We start from the raw sequence: 17892 nt of genomic DNA on the forward strand, positions 1-17892 counted from the left end.
TTTGGAAACAGGGTTATCGTAATCGGGTCAATTATATGAGATTTTACCTTTACCTTAAAGGCACTTCCTTTACCTACCTCTTTTCAACTCTTTACCATTTCTAGACAATATAATTTTATTTTGTATTATTCAAAAAAAGCTTATAAAATTATTGGATATTTTTTATATTTATTTCATAATAAAAAAATATTTTCAATTGTCTTATTAAATTATATCAGATTTTAATGATTCAGCCGTAACATTCCTTAATATAATTTAAAAAAATCTTAATTTTAATATTATTAATTTTCAATATATTTTTGTTTTATCTAACACTCATATCATGTCGTGGTTGTTATAATTATGAATAATACTTCTTATCGGTTCTTATTTATTATTTTACTTCTCATATTTTATAAAAAATACTTTACATTTTATGAAAAAAAATATCAAATTTAGAATGAATAGTAGCGAATGTATAGTAAAATTCTATAATTATATAATAATTTTTCTCTAATCATTATTAACCAATTTCTTTGTGATCATAATTGATTTTATTAGTGTATTTTAAATAATTTTTCTACATTGTTATTTAAGTATTTAAATATAAGATAAAAAAAATAATATTTATGACTATTTTATGGTTTTAAAAATTTTACTTTTTTCTTGCTCGGTAGAAAAACAAATTGCAGAGACAACCAAACCTATCTGCCATATCTCCTCGGTATGAACAACTGCGAAAACTAGCAGTGTTCCTCCTGCTCGACAATGGTTCTCTTCTCTCTCTCTCCTTCTCTCTCCACAGCTAACCACCCTTTTCTTACGCACCACCTTTGCTTCAGGTACTTTCTCTCTCTGCTTTTTAAGTGTGAATTGTATGTATATAGTGATGTATGCATGCCTTTCTCTGTCTAAGATATTTCTTTTTTTGCAATCAGAAACCAGGCCCGAGCTACGCCAGACCACAAGAAATGTAGAAAACATGAGAAATTCCAAATTTGTGCATGTGCTGCTTCAAAACCCACTTTGGAAAATGAATTTTGCAGACGGGACTTGGTGCTCTTCGGCCTCTCTTCTTCATTATCTGTAGTTTTCCCATCTTCAGGTACCCTCTGTTTCTACTTGACCAGCTCTTTATTTAATATTTTATTCAACCATGGTTCTGTTTTGTAATATTCTGGATTTAATATAGAGAGTGCTGAACCGGATTCTAAATTTCTTGGAAGAGATAAGTTCTTACGGTCTACAATAATTCTAAGGATTCAAATTATAACCTTGACTAGTCAGTCGTTAGAAATGGTATTAAATCCAATCTCAGCCAGTAATGTAGGAAGTGGTCCATGACATCTACACTGGAATGGCTTGGCGAGAATGTCAAGGATTAAGGGGGTGGATTGTAATACCCCGGATTAAGTATAGGAGAATGGTGAACGAGATCCCATATTTCCTTGTAAATAAGTTTTTGCGGTTAATGATTTCAGAGGACTTAATTAGAACCTTGTTTGACTAGTCTTATGTGCTTTGGGCTTTCCTTGGATCCTTCAATGTTTATTTTTGTACTCTTATGTATACGTTGAGAAATATTGCTTAATCCTTTAATTTCAGTTTATAAAAATTATCATACTGTCAAAGCCTCTCTTGCAGGTTCTCTTGCGGAGGAAGAGTTGAAAATGGCTTCACTGATTGATGATATAAATGCTTATTCTTATTTGTACCCAGTGGAGTTGCCATCTAAGAAGTTCATCTTCAAATGGTAGGTCTTTTGCATCAAACCTTGAAATTGTACCGATATTCCATTAAAAAAGAAAAAGAGAATCATGCATGCCATTTTTTATTTGATACAGGAAAATACTTTCATCATGAGTAAGCTAATGATTCCAAAGCATTTAAGGCTGAGTTACAACTCATCTTTTCTATTCCATGCAGATAAGATCATAAATATGAAAAGTTTTCACAGGTGTCTAAAATTAGTTAGTTTAAAATATCTGATTGCTAAATCCCTAAAACCTTTTCAAAACTACATGCTCTAGGGTCACCAAAAGCAAGCACAGAGATTGCCCTTACCAAAATCAAAATGCATTTGGCTATTTTATGCAAAAGCATGTCAGTTCCTCTTTATTTATATTGTACATCCTTAAATTGCAATTTTTCTTATAAAATCCTTAAATTGACCATAAAAAATTGCCCTTCCCAAAATCAAAATGCATTTGGCTATTTTATGCAAAAACAAGTCGGTTTCTCTTTATTTATATCCTACATCCTTAAATTGTAGGAACCTGACTCTTTTCATATATGTCAAGGGTGGAATCTAGGAAGCCAGAACGCTATTCCTCGGCTGCACCGCTGTCTCGTAAGTCCAACTAAATTACCTTCCTCTGCAGTAGGATTGATAAAACTTTTTTTGCAGCAGTCCCAATTTCCAAGTTTCACTTGGTGTATTTGGGTTTTGGATCACATAGGAACCGTTTTACAATCACTCTAATGAAAACAATAACATCAAGCAACAGAGATCACCTATGTAGTACTTATGGGGTATTGTTTGGTTGTGACACAGCTGATGCACGCCTGCGCATTGTCTCAGAACGTGTTGACATAATTGATAACCTCATCATATCTGTCTCGGTAACTTTTGATATAAGCATTTACTTGCTAAGTTAAATTCCTTTTGGTTATTTCTCAAGGTTTATGATCTTTATTTCTTTGGTTCAGATAGGTCCCCCAAATTCTCAGTTTATAAAAGCAAAAGACAAGAGGACATGGACTGCAAAAGATGTTGCTGACTCGGTTTTGTCTGACAAGTCTGCTTTGGTAATTGATTCCACCTGTTTCATATGTTCTAGCTCTTCAGTTTTAGGAAATGTATTTGGTGGGTCTAGACTTTATTGAGAACCATTAGAAATCCTTGAAGTTTTACGGGAAACTTCAGTTTTCTTAACCCATTCACTTAGATTTTGGCCCAATTATTAAATAGGATTAAAATCTTTGAGAGGAGAGATTACCTACCTGCCAACGTAAATGCCTTGTATGCTAATTGACAATGATCTGTCAGTATGTGCATGCATAATAATGTGTTCCAAGACAGCAAAGGAAAACCTGCCAAAATTGAATTTTCATTGTTATGAAGTAAAAATCATGAGGACAACATATTTATAAGTTTCATTGTTTGGATGGAAGGAACAACACTGAAGATTGTTCATCATTGTGGTGCTTCTGCTGTGATCAATCTCGTGGCCTGTTGGATTCCCTTCCAAAAGCTTGGCACCTTTGAAGTCGATTCTACTTTGAACTAACTTACTACTATATTTTTCAGCGAGTCACCTCAAGTCAGCGCATGGCTGAGAGTTCAGTTCTGGATGCACATTCTAGTGAAGTACCCTCTCAACCTTTGCTATGATTTTTAGTCTTCCAATATTGACCATAATATAAAAGAATGCCAGAAAAAGTGCCAGAACTTTCACTGCAGAAAGCATTGGTGCAAATTCTTGTTTTTCTTAGTGCTTGTATGCATATAAATGTGCAATACATCCATGCACACAAACATACATGCATGTGTATCTGTGAGTGTGTTTTTGTGTCTTAATGTGTATGTAGAACTTGATCAGAGTCACTTGTTCCAGATTGAGGGGGAGCCATACTGGTACTTTGAGTACCTTGTTCGCAAATCACCTACAAAAACTGTAAGTGTATATAGATTCGTAGAACAAATGTATGAACATGGTGTTATCGTTTTTCAATGCTTCCATCAAAATATGCAGGCTCAAGAACCAAACCTGTATCGACATTATGTTGCTTCAACAGCTGAACGAGATGGTATGAACCTACCATTTCCCAGTTCCGCCATTCTTTGTTATGCAAGTGTCAAAATGTACAAAACTTAGTCTTGCCTATTAAGAACGGTTTTTGTTGATCCTGTTCTTGAACTTTCTTGAAATACATAAGCTCATATCCAATTTGAAATTGGTGGAAGCAAAAGTAAGAGAACTAGTGTTTAGATGTCTTCTTTACTGTTGAGTTTTTGTCAGATTCAATGACTAAGTGAATTTATTTAGCGTGGCTGATATTTTCGCTCTACTCCAGGACCTTGGGCTTATGCTTGCGATTTTAATTATTGCACTAGAAAGATTTTGCATTTGACTTGACACTGAATTGCAGGTTACTTGTACACTCTAAATGCTTCAACCCTTGGCAAGCAGTGGAACAAGGTCTCTCTCTCTCTCTCTTCTCACACTCACTTGTGGGCATGTATGTATAAAAGTTGCACACACATTATGATGATGGGAAAAAACTAGGGGGAGTCTTTCATTGAGACTATTATAACATGTTGAGATCCCACTCGACCCAGTAGTATAGCATATAGTTTTAGGCCAAATTATGGGGTATTAATCACTCATTTGTGATTTCTTTCTAAGATCTCTCTTAACCCTTTACGCTCACGTGCAGGGACGAATTACGGCTGGGTGGGGGGCAAGATTTTTGATATTTTCATTAATTTAATCTAAAATTATGTAAAAATAAAAATAAAAGGGTATTAGATGTGAATTTTTTTAATTCCAAATATGATTTATTCTCCATAAATCAAATATATGCTCATTGATTCATCATGTATACCTAAGTTTTTTAATTTGATTTATTATGTTGTATGTACGTTTAAATTAGTTTTGAATATCATAATATGAATTTTCATGGGTCATTTTCTTTGCCTTTTATTTTGAAAACTTAAGTTGAACAATATAGACAAGCTAAAAACTTAAATCATAAACATTGTTAAGACTAGGTTTCAAATAAAAATAAATTGAACGGGCTTTTTCAGTTTTTAATATTGTACTTGAGATAAGGTTTCGAAACAAATGATTACATGACGATTTTCTTATAAATTATTTGCTAGTCTATATTGAGAAGGAATGCGATGATTAATATCTTTATTTGTTGAAAGAACATTGAGATCAATTAGCATGTTAAATGTTTTTATTTTACATTCAAACTTGAAACTTCTTATATATTTATGCATGCTTTTAAGTAGTCTTTTAATTTTTGTTATATGCGAACTTATATATATCCTATGGGCAACACCCCCACATAAATCCTGGCTTCGTCCCTGCTCACGTGCATCATGCATCATAATCATGCGTGTAAGCCACACACTGAATATAATAGCTTAAACTTATGGGTTTAGGCCCAATTATGCTCTGCTATATTAACTGCTTAAAACTAGTGTCGTCTTTTCAATGTGCAATTTAACCTTTTTATAGTTACATGTATAACTCATGTGATGTTCATAGAGAACAGATATGGTCTTATGTACTGGATATTCTCAATTTTAGGGGCATTACCTCAGATATTATAGGGTTTGATATTACAGGATTTTGGATTTTCATTGCAATTGAAACGAATCTGTTGTTTTGCATGCTTTTAAGGGCATGATGTACAATATACAAATACCATCAGTGTCTTGTATTCAATCTTTAATAATTAACAGGAAAATGATTTGATCTGATGCAGATGGGGCCTTTCTTGGAGAAAACTGTGGCATCTTTTCGCCTGAATCCTCCCACAGAAAATTATGTACCTCCATATAAGGACCCATGGAGATTTTGGTGAAAAATTCTAATCTTGTTTGAAACAGACTTTTGATCATTGAAATTTAGGTCAGGTTCAATTTTTGTTCCTGAAATTGAAGGAACTTTATAATTTCGTTTCTAAACAATGTTGTCTTACTTGGTATGCCATATCAGATTGCAATCATTCCACATCAGCGTCTTGCTAGTCACGTGTACTGTTAAAGTCTCAACAGCTCAAAATGGATCAAACACAAGGAATATGATAATAACCCAAATGATTGCCCAGATCGATGCATAAAAAGGTGATATGGTTATTCAAACAACAGATCGATGAATAAAAAGTCGATTATGATTGCCTTCAACTTCAAAAGACGGTATCGAGGCAATTGAGTTTTAATAGAGAGAGAGACGCTGGCCGGTGTGGACTGTCTGTCACGAATTGCCAGGAGCTTTTAGTGTAGAGAAATGATAGTGTTAGTAAGTACTGTTAAATCATTTTAAAAAAATTGAATAAATACGAGATTTACGTGAAAAGAAAATTAATTTTTTAATTGTACGCCTCACTCTTTTTTAAAGTGATTGTATAGTATTTACGCATTGCACGACTGTATATAATATTACTCGTTGACGAAAATGCTAGTGGAAAACATTCATATTCCTATCGCAAAAGCAAAAGCCCAGAAAAGAGTACCCATGCAGAAAAAATTGTTATCTTTAATCACATAACATCAATTGATGATTTGTAGTTTGACTTTTTGTTTAGATGGTTGACTTCTGAACTACTTAAAATATATCGAGCCAGTCTGACTGCAGATGATAAAGTCTAAGATATCATTCCTAAGTTACTAATGATCTTTCGTGAATCTATAAATTAGATAGATACTGTTACAAGCAGTGCATATGCCTAATAGCCCCACATTTTTTCTATCTGAACTTCACCAATTTGCAGTGATTTACAAAGGCTTGGATCACTCTTATTTCAGCAATAACCAGAACAAGATTCCTGAGCAACTGCATTAATTTTTCGTAGTGTCAAAGATTCCAGAAGATCTGAGCAGCAACCGAAGACAAGAAAAAAAAAAAAAAACGTGGAAACACTACAAAAATACACAGCTATCAAGTAGAACTACTTTCGCGTTTCAAAGGAAGAATATTCCAAGGACCAAAACTGCCACAATGAAATGTCCCATGACAATTGACCAACGGTAGGATCAAAAAAGCCAAAAGAGAAATCTCCTTAGGTCCATGGCAATACAACTACAAGTTATCTTTTCGCAAAACCAGAGCCGAGTTTATTTCGGATTGTCATCTGAACATTGAGAGATAAATGTATCTATATAGATGTTGAAGCTCAGTCTGTCAAAATCATTTTCACCGCACTGGCTGCTGGTTGTAATGGTTCTTCTCTTTCTTTTTAGCTGCAGCAAGTCTTGCACTCCTTGCAGCAGCCTCTTGAGCAGCAGCTTTGGCAGCAGCATCCATCTCTTTACTAGATTTCTTCTTCTTCAGAGATGCCATCTTCTTTAGTCGCTCCTTCACATCAACAGCAGATGCATCCTCCTCTGTCTGTTCAGCACCAGCAGCTTCATCTTGCCCATTGGTTGCATCTGAGTTGTTTGGCTGATCATGGGCTTCTTTCCCCTCCTTGGAAGTTTTATCCTTCTTTTTCTTCTTCTTGGCACTTTTGGACTCAGCGGAGACATTTTCCTTCTTCTCCCCATCTGCATTAGGCTCCCCATCTTTCTTATCTTGTGCAACACCTGAAGATGCAAGTAAGGAATTCATTTTCAAGACAATATTTGGCATTATTAAGATCATGACAAAGGTTGCTAAATGCGTATGGCTGATCTACATCTTAGGATTCATAATTGCATCGAAAGATAAGCAGAATAATCTGAAGCCAAAACATCAAAAGGACTAACTCCTACCATTATGCAAGATGTTAAAAAACTTAAGGATTAATATCTCAAATTGATAGATCAGAAATAGGCCCCTGAAATTACAGATAAATGTGGCAATTCAAGGACAACAAATCGCAGCCAACCCTAAGCTTCAGAGGGTATGATTCACAATGCATGTGCATATGCACATACATGCATGCGTGTCTGTCTACCTGTGTTTGTGTATGACAAAGTTGGAGTGTTAAAGAGTATTTCTATTGAATATGAAAAGTTCTATTGCATGACCCTAAAAAAGACATTACTTAGATTATTGGAACAAAGATCGTTTGTGATTCAAGTTTTTTATCTCTTTAAAGAGTTCAAAAGACCAAAAAAAAAAAAAAAAAACAATTCAAAAAGGGTGACATGACCTTGATATTTTAAGTAACAAAACTGAAGTAGGCGCGCATAAAAATGACTATTTTCATTTACATAGGTCAAATTTACCACTTGACTCATCTTGACCGTTACTCTCTTTCTGGCTAACTCCAAAATCAGCCAAAAGGGCCTCAAGTTCTGCAAGCTCCTTTTTCTTTCTTTCTTTTTTTGAAAGCTGCCTCTCTGCTTCTTTGGGTCGCTCAGAAACTTCGAGGGGTTTCTTCACCACTTGTTCGGGGTGCACAGGAAGCTCTTGTTCACGTTCATGCTCGTCCTCTACATCATCATCATCGCCTTCGTCGAGAATATCTTCTTCACTCTCACTATCCTGTAACAGCAAATAGATAAGCAATTTACGCTTCTGATACAGAGCATCAAACTGATTCTCCATGATTCACATTATCATAGCAATGCAACCAAAAATTTAACTTACAGTCACCTAAGCAAGGCCAGTTCAAAAGTAATTAAGCTATATTAAAAAAATCTAAAACTTAGAACCTACTACAGACCCTAAACAGAAAAATGGAAAAAAAGAAAGAAAGAAAAAATAAATCAGCCATCTACTAAGTTCATGTGGATATATTCAACTACCACCATAAGTCACCAAAAAACCTTCAATCTAAAAGTTACCGAGACTGACTATGCAATTGCTTCAAAACAACAGCAACGCATGACATTCTCTTCCCACCTAATGCTGCCATATCTTGTTAACATATTTTTGCATCTATTCATCAACCATGATCTACCTATCGGCACTCAGAGTTCAGAAAAGACTATTTTTCTCAGGGCCTTCATACCTATCCATCAACTATGATCTACCTATCAGCACTCAAAGGTTTCAGAAAAGACACTAATTTTCTCAGGTCCTTCATACCTACGCATTCAAGCAAAACAAAGAATATTATAGTTATAATCCCATTAAATAAATTGCCTATAATGATAAAATAAGTAAATACGATAATTCTTTCTTAAATCACACTACCAAAACATATTTAAATGTACCGTACGCATAGGCCTCTTACCCAGCACACGCAGCTGTTATTCCCTTCATCTTGAAATACATACTTTCTTATGCACGTAGGGATTGCTTTTCATAAACTTTTCTTCCATGTCTGTATATCTGACAATACAGCATATGGATTTTAGATTTTCCAATCCTTTAGATAGGTTCCAAGCATAATCTCATCGCCCCCTTTCTAGGAAAGGCAGCCCTTCGTTTCAACTTTCAGCCATGGAGTTCTCGATATGCTTAGAACTAAGAGCAATCGACGAGAATATCTCAAAATAGTTTTAATTAAAAAATCCACATAAAAAAGGAAATGTCAAATTATTGAGCCCGGTGATCCATATCTTCATCATCAGGCAAAAATATCAAACATACAAGGAATAAAAAAAAAAAAGAGAGATACATTCACCAGCTCATACAAATAGAACGATAAAAGCGAATGAAATACCGCACCTCTAGATGGCTCGCCTGCTCCTTATCCTGCTGCTCATGCTGATCCGGCGCACCCCAGACCGCCTGGGGTGGGGCGGCAGTAGCATAGTAGTCGTCGTCGTCTTCATCGTCAACATCGGCCCACGATTTAGCATTCAAAGGGGCCGGGGCCCAGAATACCTGGGGCTCGGGCTCCTCGGGCTGGGCTGCCGCCGAGGCGGATTGGGCTTTGGAAGAGCCTTTGCTGCTCTTGCGGTCCTTATCGGATTTCTTCTTCTTTCGCAGAGTCTCGAGCGCAGCAAACACGTTGGTGTTGTTGATCACCATTGAACCCTCGTCTCTCCTGCTTCCACCGCCCACCATTTTTCTCAGCTCCCAGATCGGCCACAAGGGATGCAAATGAAGATAAATTATGGGAAAAATGGGTCCGAAATGTATAATTTCAGTACACCTGTTGGGTTGAGGCGTAAATTCGTAGGAAATCAAATCAAATTAGAGGATTTCTATATCGTTTAGGGTTCGAAGAACTCGAGATCAGACAAAATACTATCCAAAATACACTCTTTTACAAATATTGTGAGAGGAAAAAAAAGAAGAAACAGACAAGTTTGCGATTACGTATGAAATTTCCTTTGGCGCACAAATTGAGATGAGACAGTCGCGAATAATCAAAGGCCCTCCGGGAGATCAGAAAGAGATTCCCCTAAGATCAGGTTTTCAAAGAGAGAAGTTATAAAAAGGAGAAACTTGCAATAAGAGAGCTCGAGAGAGAGAGAGAGAGAGAGAGAGATGACAAATGAGAAAGAGATTGTTGTGGTTGCAGATGAGTAGGGCTAAATTTAAGACAGAAGATAACGTCGGGAGGGAAGCACGAAAGGGAAGATTTTATAGCGGCCGTTCGGTTCTTTACCTAATGGTGCTTAAAATTCTCTGGAATTTCGATTTTGGTATTTTATTTTCGTGTAATTATTTAATTACCGCACACACACCTACACTCTATATTCTCATTTCTTAAAGGAAAAGTTTAATGACATAATTTCTTAATAATTTTTCAAAAGTTAACACTTACAAGTCATTTACATTCTCAAATTTGTTTAATAATATTTTTTTATTTTATCATAATTGCGAAATGTGCTTTTTTTAATAATGTAACGTATGATTGCTAGCAATCAAATTAATAAAAAATTAAAAATAACGCCATTCTTTTGTCTTCGGTTTGAGTATCCAACTTCAGGCAAATGGATCTTTAAAATCTCTGTCTACCATGAGTATTCCTAAAATCTTTTAAGGGCTCCTTTGTTGAAATAAAATATTATTAAAATATATTTTTTAAATATTATTTTTATTTAAAAATTTAAAAATTTTAAGTTTTAAATTTTATTTTTTATGAGAATTTAATAGAATTGTAATGATAAGATGAGATGTGATGAAAATAGTTATAAAAATAAACAATCTAAAATAACATAATAATATAACATGATTAATCAAAAAATGAGAAAATGGAAAAAGAGTGAACAGGTGGTCGGTGCATGGCAAGATCCACGACGGCCACTAAGTTTTATTTTCACCCTTTTAACTTTTATTATTTTAATGAAGGATACTTGTGAAAACTATTTTATGGAGGGAGGGGTATATTGCAATTTTTTTATAGTTTAACACAATAATTGCCGAAATCAATAGTTTGAGGAGATAGTTGCAAATGATGTGATAATTTGATTAATTTTCTAATTTACTCTTCCTTTTTTCTTTTAGTAGAGGGTAGTGGGAGGAGTCAATTGATTTATTTAAAATGCAAACAGTCTGTCGGCGTTTTATTGTGTATATACATGTTTACGAGTTGGGCTTAAATCTAATAAAAATAAACAAATCATTAAATATGTCTTACTAAAAAGTGAATGAATTATATCAATTTATTATATTCATTACAATCAACCTTGTCTATATATATATATATATATATATATATATATATATATATGTATATATGAAACGGTCCCGGATGCGTTAATCCTGACGTGCACTTAATATAATGATTTAAATAAATAAAAAATAAAAAAATTAGTAACTTATTTGTCTAGAAAAAGAAAATATATAGTTAAAGAAAGATAAAAAATTAAAATTAAAAAAAAAATCTAAACTTTAACAAAATATGAGTATTGATCTGCATCCATATTGGATTATCTATGTACTCTCTGTATAATAATAACATATTATTAATTTTTTATTTTAAAAAAATTGAAACAAAAAAAGAAAGAAAATGAGTACACTGTCAGAATAAAAAAGACATGAAAAAGAGACATCAATTCATATGCGTCGCGGGACTATTAAGGACCTTTTAGTAAAACATGATCTTTCATTACATTCTATAAGGAAGCTACACGTCAAATGGTCAATGGTCTTAAAGACATTTTGGTAAAACATGATCCTTCATTAAATTCTACAAATAAGTTACACGCCAAATGATTAATAGTTTTAAGGACTTTATGGTAAAACAAAACTTAACGAAAAAATAATAAAAATTACTATTTATAGTTAAATAACCATTTCTTATAATAGACTAAATATATACTTCCATGAATATAAGCGAAATTACATGCCTATAAACTTCTTCATGGATGGAGGGATAATGGGGGGAAAAAAAAAGCATTGATAACATTGCCAGAAGAAGTGAAAGGAAGTTTCAGAATCCCATTCCAGAAAGCAGAATCTACCTGCTTTCATCTATCTCTCATCATGATATAGAAAAGCAAAGCATGACACGAAAGGCTAAACAATAAATTCGAATATGAAGACAGCAATTATAATATTACATTACAACAAATCCAGGAAGAGAATGAAGGCATAAGTTTTGCAGTTCTCATTTGTTTTCAACACCTTTTATACTTGCATCTATCCCCATATATATATATATGTGTGTGTATATATGTATCACATTAGCGAAGTGAAACCTTAAGTTTTCTCGGCGAGTCTGCCTGTCATTAATATTTAGTTCAAGCAAAATGGGATAGGAAAAAGAATATTATATGGCTAATCACAGTGAAAACACACAACATTTCCTCCATTCTTTTCAATTTTGTCTGTCTCTGCAGTGACTATGCCACAAAAAATAGAAAAATCATGAGGAAAAAGATCAGTACAAAGAATATCTTGATCATCAGCCACCTATTCGATGATATGCTGTTCAAATACTTGAGCAGGGCCCCTTGTGCCCCCTCCACATTTGCCAAAGTGTCATCCATGTTCTCATCAATCCTGAAACAAAAATATCAGTATCAATTGTCAGGAAAGAAAAAAAAAATAATAATTAAAAAAAAAAAAACTCGGGTCGGAAAGTGATTTCATCACTTATATTATGAACATTGCTCATAAAAGCCTTTTCACATTCTTAACTGTTGAGCATATGCACGAAATTGCTGCATGCTGAACTGGAACCGTTTAAAATAATTGTTGACTATTCACACACTTTTTTAGATTCTTCTTCAATGAAAAAATGTGTACCTAAATTTTCCGTGTGGGTGTGATCCCGCACAGCTAACAATCCAAAGGACAGAGAATATAGAGTCACTTCATTTCAACATCTTCCCTAGGGTTGCTAAAAACTCAATGCATCCAACTAGCTCACGTTAAAGTTTATACTGGCAGAAAACTGACACAGGCCAGTTAATTGTATGTAATCAATATACAAGCAGTTCCAGCCAAAATATGGTGAATGAATTACAATAATATTCTCAACACGACTCACAAGAGTCTAGCAGCTAGTCTTAATACTTAGTGACTGGAATATTAAGCTATTAGTGTTAACCCCAATTTATCTGTGTTGTACATATAAATATCTATAGTGTTAACCCGAATCTATATGTCCCGTATACCCGGTACTTTGTCAACTATATTTTTTTTGATAACTTACTTTGTCCACTTATGCTCAATAAAATTTTGTTTATTGATAAAAAAAAAAAATGTAGTGTACAGAGTGATTCATTATATATGAAGTAAAACCTGATGGCAATCTCTCCTTGCTGAGAAACCAGGGTAGCCAGCTGGTTGAAGATGCTGCTGAGCTCATGAATAGTGGACTCTACATTTTGAAGAGCTTCAGCTCTGCTCTGCATGTAAGTGTCTTGCAATGGAACAAGCTGCTGTTGTTGCTGTTGATGCTGTAGTAATGGCTGACTCTCTCCATCCATCTGCTTCCTGTATATTTAGAAACTGGGATACGGTTTACTAGGACATAAATTCAAATTCAAGACTTTATTGCACCTAAATCTTGGTTCAGGTGATAAAGGGCTGCTGTTGGGCAGGAATTAGCTTTAAATCTTGCAGAAAAATAATATAATAATGATAACAACAAAACAAACTTTACACTCAAAAAAAAAAAAAATACTATTGATGTATTAGATCATGCATATAAACTCGTAGTGATAAAAGCAGAGTGTTTCAGGTCTTCAGAAAGGTGTACTTGATATATAGATTAAATAATAATAACCTAGTTCACAAGTTGCCTAACAAACAAAATCTTACCTAGGAAGCGATTGAGATGAGGATGGTGTCCCATTGGCCCAAGGCAGAGGAGGGGCATTTGAGGTACTAGCAGCTGACCGGGCAGCCAGTGGACGCTGACGCACAAAAGGATTTGTAGAGTCCTTAGAAGCCGTAGAAGAAAACAACTGTCTTCTGTTCTCGTGAACCTTCAAGTTCTTCAGGAAGCCAAGGAAATATCTTTAGTCTTGAATGTAATAATTTTAAAAGAGCTATGGAACAGTGGTGGAACAGATTCCCAAGGAGTAAATGGCACTAACTGAACAAGCAAGGATACTGACCACATTGGTCTTACCTCTGTTCTCAAGGTGAGAACATCTTTGAACTCTTTCGTGGTGCTCATCAACTGATTTTTCAGGTCATCTACAACTGTGGCTGAGTGACTATTGGTATCACTAGAGATATTCCCACTCCCGTTTCTAGAGTTGCAGTGAAGCTGAAGGTCTACCACTGCAGAGTTTAGTGCAGTAATATCTTGTTTGATAAGCACCGTCAGTTCCTGGATTTCCTTGGTGGGGTCATCAAAAACTGAAGTCCTCTTCGCCACTACAAATGAATAGAAACAAAGGTGAGCATCATCCTTCACACAATACATTTACAATAATTATAATGCAAAAATTGGGTAAAAGTGAGCCAGTACCAGTAGGGGGATGTGGTAAGGAATGATCATTTGGCAAAGTATTGGGTTGTCAAGTAAGAGAAATACCATTCAGATATTCTAACAAAGCTTGCCTAGTATAGAAGAAAGGATGTACATGATATTAGTGAGATGGAATACATATTTTTTCAGTGAATTATCTTCCCGAGCTTTTTTATTCTATTTTCCCTCAGGAAAAGGCAGGATAGACTGCGTTGAACATTGACTGGCAATGGCATATTCATTCTGTATCATTATCGTGCTTTTGGGGGGGTTCAAAAGTGTCATTTTTCTTCAGGAGAGTATGTGGTTGTATCAAAGCTCCCCGGAAAGTTGCTTTGTACGTACAGCAGCTTTAGAGAAGATTTTGACAAAAGAAAACCTGAGAAAGTGGGGAAGATCAATCCTGATTGGTGTTGTATGTGTGGAGAATCAGTGGACCATTTTTTAGTTTACAGTAGAGTTGTATGAGTGTAAGAGACAATGTCTGGGATGTGGAAAGAAAGAGACGATATAATGGTGTTGACCTCCCTTTAAATTCCCATTAGCCCGTGTTCTTAAGATCTTTGTATGATTGAAGAATTTTTAGGCAGATCCTCCTGTAACTTATTTGTGCTGTTTTTAAAGGAATTTTACGTATAAAAGAGAGAATAATTTTGTTGTTAGTATATAAAGGAAATAGTACAAAACAAACATTATTAATATCAACACTATCTAACTATCTGATTAGAAGAATGCCCCCGCGCCTCTTCCTTTCTGATGTCAGATTCTACGGTACAGTTCATGTCTGGTAATTTAACAGTTTAATTAGGACTTTCAATTCATTACTTACACTTAGCTAGCTTTGCCAGCTTCTGCGATGTCTGGTGTATCCCATACCCGATCTTGGAAGCCCTCCTGTTAAACTCAGACTGAATCGCAACCGCAGAGCGTTGTTCCTCTGACTTTGAGCTACTACTCGGCCCATCTGGCACTGACCCTGATGAAAAAGACTTCTTAAGCTGCTCAGCTATACTCTGGAACTCCTGTGTCCGATCCCGGAACGATTGTGCAGATTTGACATGCATTTTCCCAAGTCACCTTAAATGCAATTCCCACAATAACATAACCACCTGAAATCACAGAGATCCACTCAGATCTTTGGATTGGAACCTCAGTGACCTTCAGATACAGATAAATCATAAAATATATTTGAACTCTAAAAAAATGGATAAACCCAATTGAGCTTCAAAAAACAAACTACTGGGCCGGGCTGATCCGAATCTTTCGTTTACTCAAATTCCATCAATTTTCTAGGTGATACCATCCGCCTAAATCTTCAAAATCTTTTCCCTACACATTTTCTCATCAAACTGTCAGGAACAGGAAATCAGGCTAAGCGCAAGGAAATTCACCTCCAAAATGCGAGATCTGAAACCTAGAGCCGCGGAATCAATATTACTCTCATAAATAACGTCCAATTTCAAGAACAGAGCGAGTCCCTAGATCTGGATGAAAGAAATTCCGTCCCCGGAAAGATTGCGAATGGTATTGAAGTCTGATACGATGCCAGATCAAAGACGAAAAAACGAAGATTTGCGAAATCGAGAAGGCGGTGCCAGTTATAACTTATAACGAAGCGCGTGATGGAAATTAGAGGAAAAAGCGAGCCGGTTGGGAAAACCGGAAGAAAATCCAGAGACAACGTCGCCTATGGAAACACCGGGACCGGGGCCACTTCATTAATTATTATTATTATTATAATAACCATATGCCGGTAGAGTGTAAAGCGGTCGATCCGGACCGTAGAAACTAACCGGATCGGATTGAATCGAATCGAAAAAACGTATGATCAGTTTTAATCTAATAAGTAGGAAAATTTCGATGTTCAATCCAATTGCGAGTGGAAATTTTTCAGACCGGATTGATCGAATAAAAAATAAAAAAATATATTTTATATATATATTATTTATATAATAATTATATAATTAATAATATAAAATTTTAAATATGTTATTAACACTTGTTAATAGGGGTGTTCAACCGGACCGGATTTTTTTCCGTTCCGGTCTGAAACCCGGAATCCGGGTGGATCCGAGCGGTTATCCGCCCCGGATTAAACCTGGGCGGGTAAAAACAATTTCGTACCCGCCCGGATCCGGTTGTTAACCCGGCTTCCATAACCGGCTGCTTCTTTTTAAAAACAATGATTTTGATTTAAAACGATGTTGTTTTTGCTAATGGAAAACTACGCCGTTTGCAACCCTGAGATTAATCCTCATTTCTTCGCATCGACTTTCCTAAGTTTCATTCATTCTCGTCTCATACTTGTTTCTGTGTCCGTCTCTGAAACGGTGAAACCCTAGCCCTCATCTCACTGGTTTGCACCCCTCAAGCGCCTCTCTACCTCTCATTTTATCTCAACTGAGCTGAAAAGTGAAACCCTAGCCGCTAGCCGTCACTGCGAGCCCCATCTCTCTCTCTCAACTCCGAAACCTACGGTATGTTCATCTCTCTCGCTCGGTTTATATAGATATTTTTATGTTGTCTTTAAAGTTAGATGCACTTTGGATTTGAGTAAGTGGGTTTTGATTTGTGTGGGTTGTTGGTTCGTTTTTGGGTTGTTGGGTTTGATTTTTGTTTGATCTATGTTTTGTTGTGTTTAAAGTTAGATGCACTTTGGATTTATTTTTTTCATTGGTTTGCACACAAGGAAACATGTTAGAAAAACATGAAATGAAACTATATTACAGTAAATTATATGGGCTGGCCTGAGGAAGAGTAGTAATTGTTTCACACTTTAACATTTGAAACTTAAGTTCTCAACATGGACTGAACTAAAGTAGGAAAAGCCATAAGTTAGATGACAATAATGTTCTGTGCTTCTTAAAAAACACCAAACCCACTCAGCCTTGCCCAGAATTAACATAATGCTCAGGAACCTGTTTCAAAGGAAAACTAGATGAAGTTATTCACATTTTACCGCATAATACACTCAAAGCTAGGTGTGTTGGGGCTCACCCCACTCCCGTTGAAAATTTGATAGCACCTTCCTTTCGAAATTAATTCCCTAGTCTTAAGGAGTCCCTTCCATATCCATGAGTTCGACACTTTGGCTTCAACTTTAAAAAAATCTTCGGATCAGAGATATTTTTTGGAGAGAATCCTGTGCCATAATCCCATGTTTGCTTTGCTCATTTCTATCATGTTTTTGCTAAGAGCGATAAATTCATATCCTCCATTAATCTTAGTCCTAGGCCTCCTGCATTTTTTGGTTGACAAATGGATTTTCATGACTTCATAGTGAGGTTATGAGTCTAATTGTTGGAAAAATCCCACCAGAAATTTTTGAAGCTTTTATTCAGAGACTTGCAAATTTATTTTAGTAACATACAAAACTACATCTGGTATGATAGGATCCTGCTGGCCACTGTTCTGATTAACATT

At 35.3% G+C, this 17892-nt stretch overlaps 3 protein-coding genes across 8 annotated transcripts; 1 reads left to right on the forward strand and 2 right to left on the reverse strand.

Annotated features, from left to right (window-relative positions):
• The first annotated feature begins 665 nt into the window (after positions 1-665).
• LOC109001781 (psbP domain-containing protein 5, chloroplastic-like) lies at positions 666-6023 on the forward strand. 5 transcript variants are annotated; one of them, XM_035692963.1, is made up of 12 exons: positions 666-821; positions 918-1084; positions 1612-1732; positions 2280-2329; positions 2534-2601; positions 2689-2787; positions 3290-3349; positions 3597-3656; positions 3735-3789; positions 4132-4181; positions 5479-5624; positions 5712-6023. In XM_035692963.1, exons 1-11 carry the CDS (start codon positions 748-750, stop codon positions 5575-5577), a joined length of 903 nt encoding a protein of 300 aa, XP_035548856.1. In that variant the 5' UTR covers positions 666-747; the 3' UTR covers positions 5578-5624; positions 5712-6023. The 5 variants fall into 5 exon arrangements, with proteins under 5 accessions (XP_035548856.1, XP_018834733.1, XP_035548857.1 ...); XM_018979188.2 differs by lacking the exon at positions 5712-6023 and having other exon boundaries at positions 5479-5683; XM_035692964.1 differs by lacking the exon at positions 5712-6023 and having other exon boundaries at positions 1624-1732; positions 3571-3656; positions 5479-5683.
• A 500-nt stretch (positions 6024-6523) lies between these two features.
• Positions 6524-10177, reverse strand: LOC109001780 (tol-Pal system protein TolA-like). The gene is made up of 3 exons (XM_018979186.2): positions 9315-10177; positions 7925-8183; positions 6524-7297 (listed from the first exon to the last, which is right to left on the reverse strand). The coding sequence occupies exons 1-3, from the start codon at positions 9654-9656 to the stop codon at positions 6909-6911; spliced, it is 990 nt and encodes a 329-aa protein (XP_018834731.1). The 5' UTR covers positions 9657-10177; the 3' UTR covers positions 6524-6908.
• Positions 10178-12293: 2116 nt separating this feature from the next.
• On the reverse strand, positions 12294-16178 carry LOC109001779 (syntaxin-32). 2 transcript variants are annotated; one of them, XM_018979184.2, is made up of 6 exons: positions 15861-16172; positions 15299-15578; positions 14125-14375; positions 13812-13987; positions 13290-13484; positions 12294-12545 (listed from the first exon to the last, which is right to left on the reverse strand). In XM_018979184.2, exons 2-6 carry the CDS (start codon positions 15531-15533, stop codon positions 12386-12388), a joined length of 1017 nt encoding a protein of 338 aa, XP_018834729.2. In that variant the 5' UTR covers positions 15534-15578; positions 15861-16172; the 3' UTR covers positions 12294-12385. The 2 variants fall into 2 exon arrangements, with proteins under 2 accessions (XP_018834729.2, XP_018834730.2); XM_018979185.2 differs by having other exon boundaries at positions 15299-16178.
• Positions 16179-17892: the final 1714 nt, after the last annotated feature.

The sequence above is a fragment of the Juglans regia genome, chromosome 8, assembly GCF_001411555.2.
Source record: "Juglans regia cultivar Chandler chromosome 8, Walnut 2.0, whole genome shotgun sequence".
Classification (NCBI taxonomy): Eukaryota; Viridiplantae; Streptophyta; class Magnoliopsida; order Fagales; family Juglandaceae; genus Juglans; species Juglans regia.

Bases quoted from the DNA above. Each gene is read 5' to 3' on its own strand.
- LOC109001780 (XM_018979186.2), bottom strand. From the start codon at position 9,656: ATGGTGGGCGGTGGAAGCAGGAGAGACGAGGGTTCAATGGTGATCAAC. The intron at 8,184-9,314 runs GTGCGGTATTTC...TTGCTGTTACAG, and splicing joins AGCAGGCGAGCCATCTAGAG to GATAGTGAGAGTGAAGAAGA. The intron at 7,298-7,924 runs GTAAATTTGACC...TTGCATCTTCAG, and splicing joins CGGTCAAGATGAGTCAAGTG to GTGTTGCACAAGATAAGAAA.
- LOC109001781 (XM_035692963.1), top strand. From the start codon at position 748: ATGGTTCTCTTCTCTCTCTCTCCTTCTCTCTCCACAGCTAACCACCCT. The intron at 2,602-2,688 runs GTAACTTTTGAT...TCTTTGGTTCAG, and splicing joins ACCTCATCATATCTGTCTCG to ATAGGTCCCCCAAATTCTCA. The intron at 4,182-5,478 runs GTCTCTCTCTCT...GATCTGATGCAG, and splicing joins TTGGCAAGCAGTGGAACAAG to ATGGGGCCTTTCTTGGAGAA.
- LOC109001779 (XM_018979185.2), bottom strand. From the start codon at position 15,533: ATGCATGTCAAATCTGCACAATCGTTCCGGGATCGGACACAGGAGTTC. The intron at 13,485-13,811 runs GTAAGATTTTGT...CTAAATATACAG, and splicing joins TCATCTCAATCGCTTCCTAG to GAAGCAGATGGATGGAGAGA. The intron at 12,546-13,289 runs GTTTTACTTCAT...TTTTTGTTTCAG, and splicing joins CAAGGAGAGATTGCCATCAG to GATTGATGAGAACATGGATG.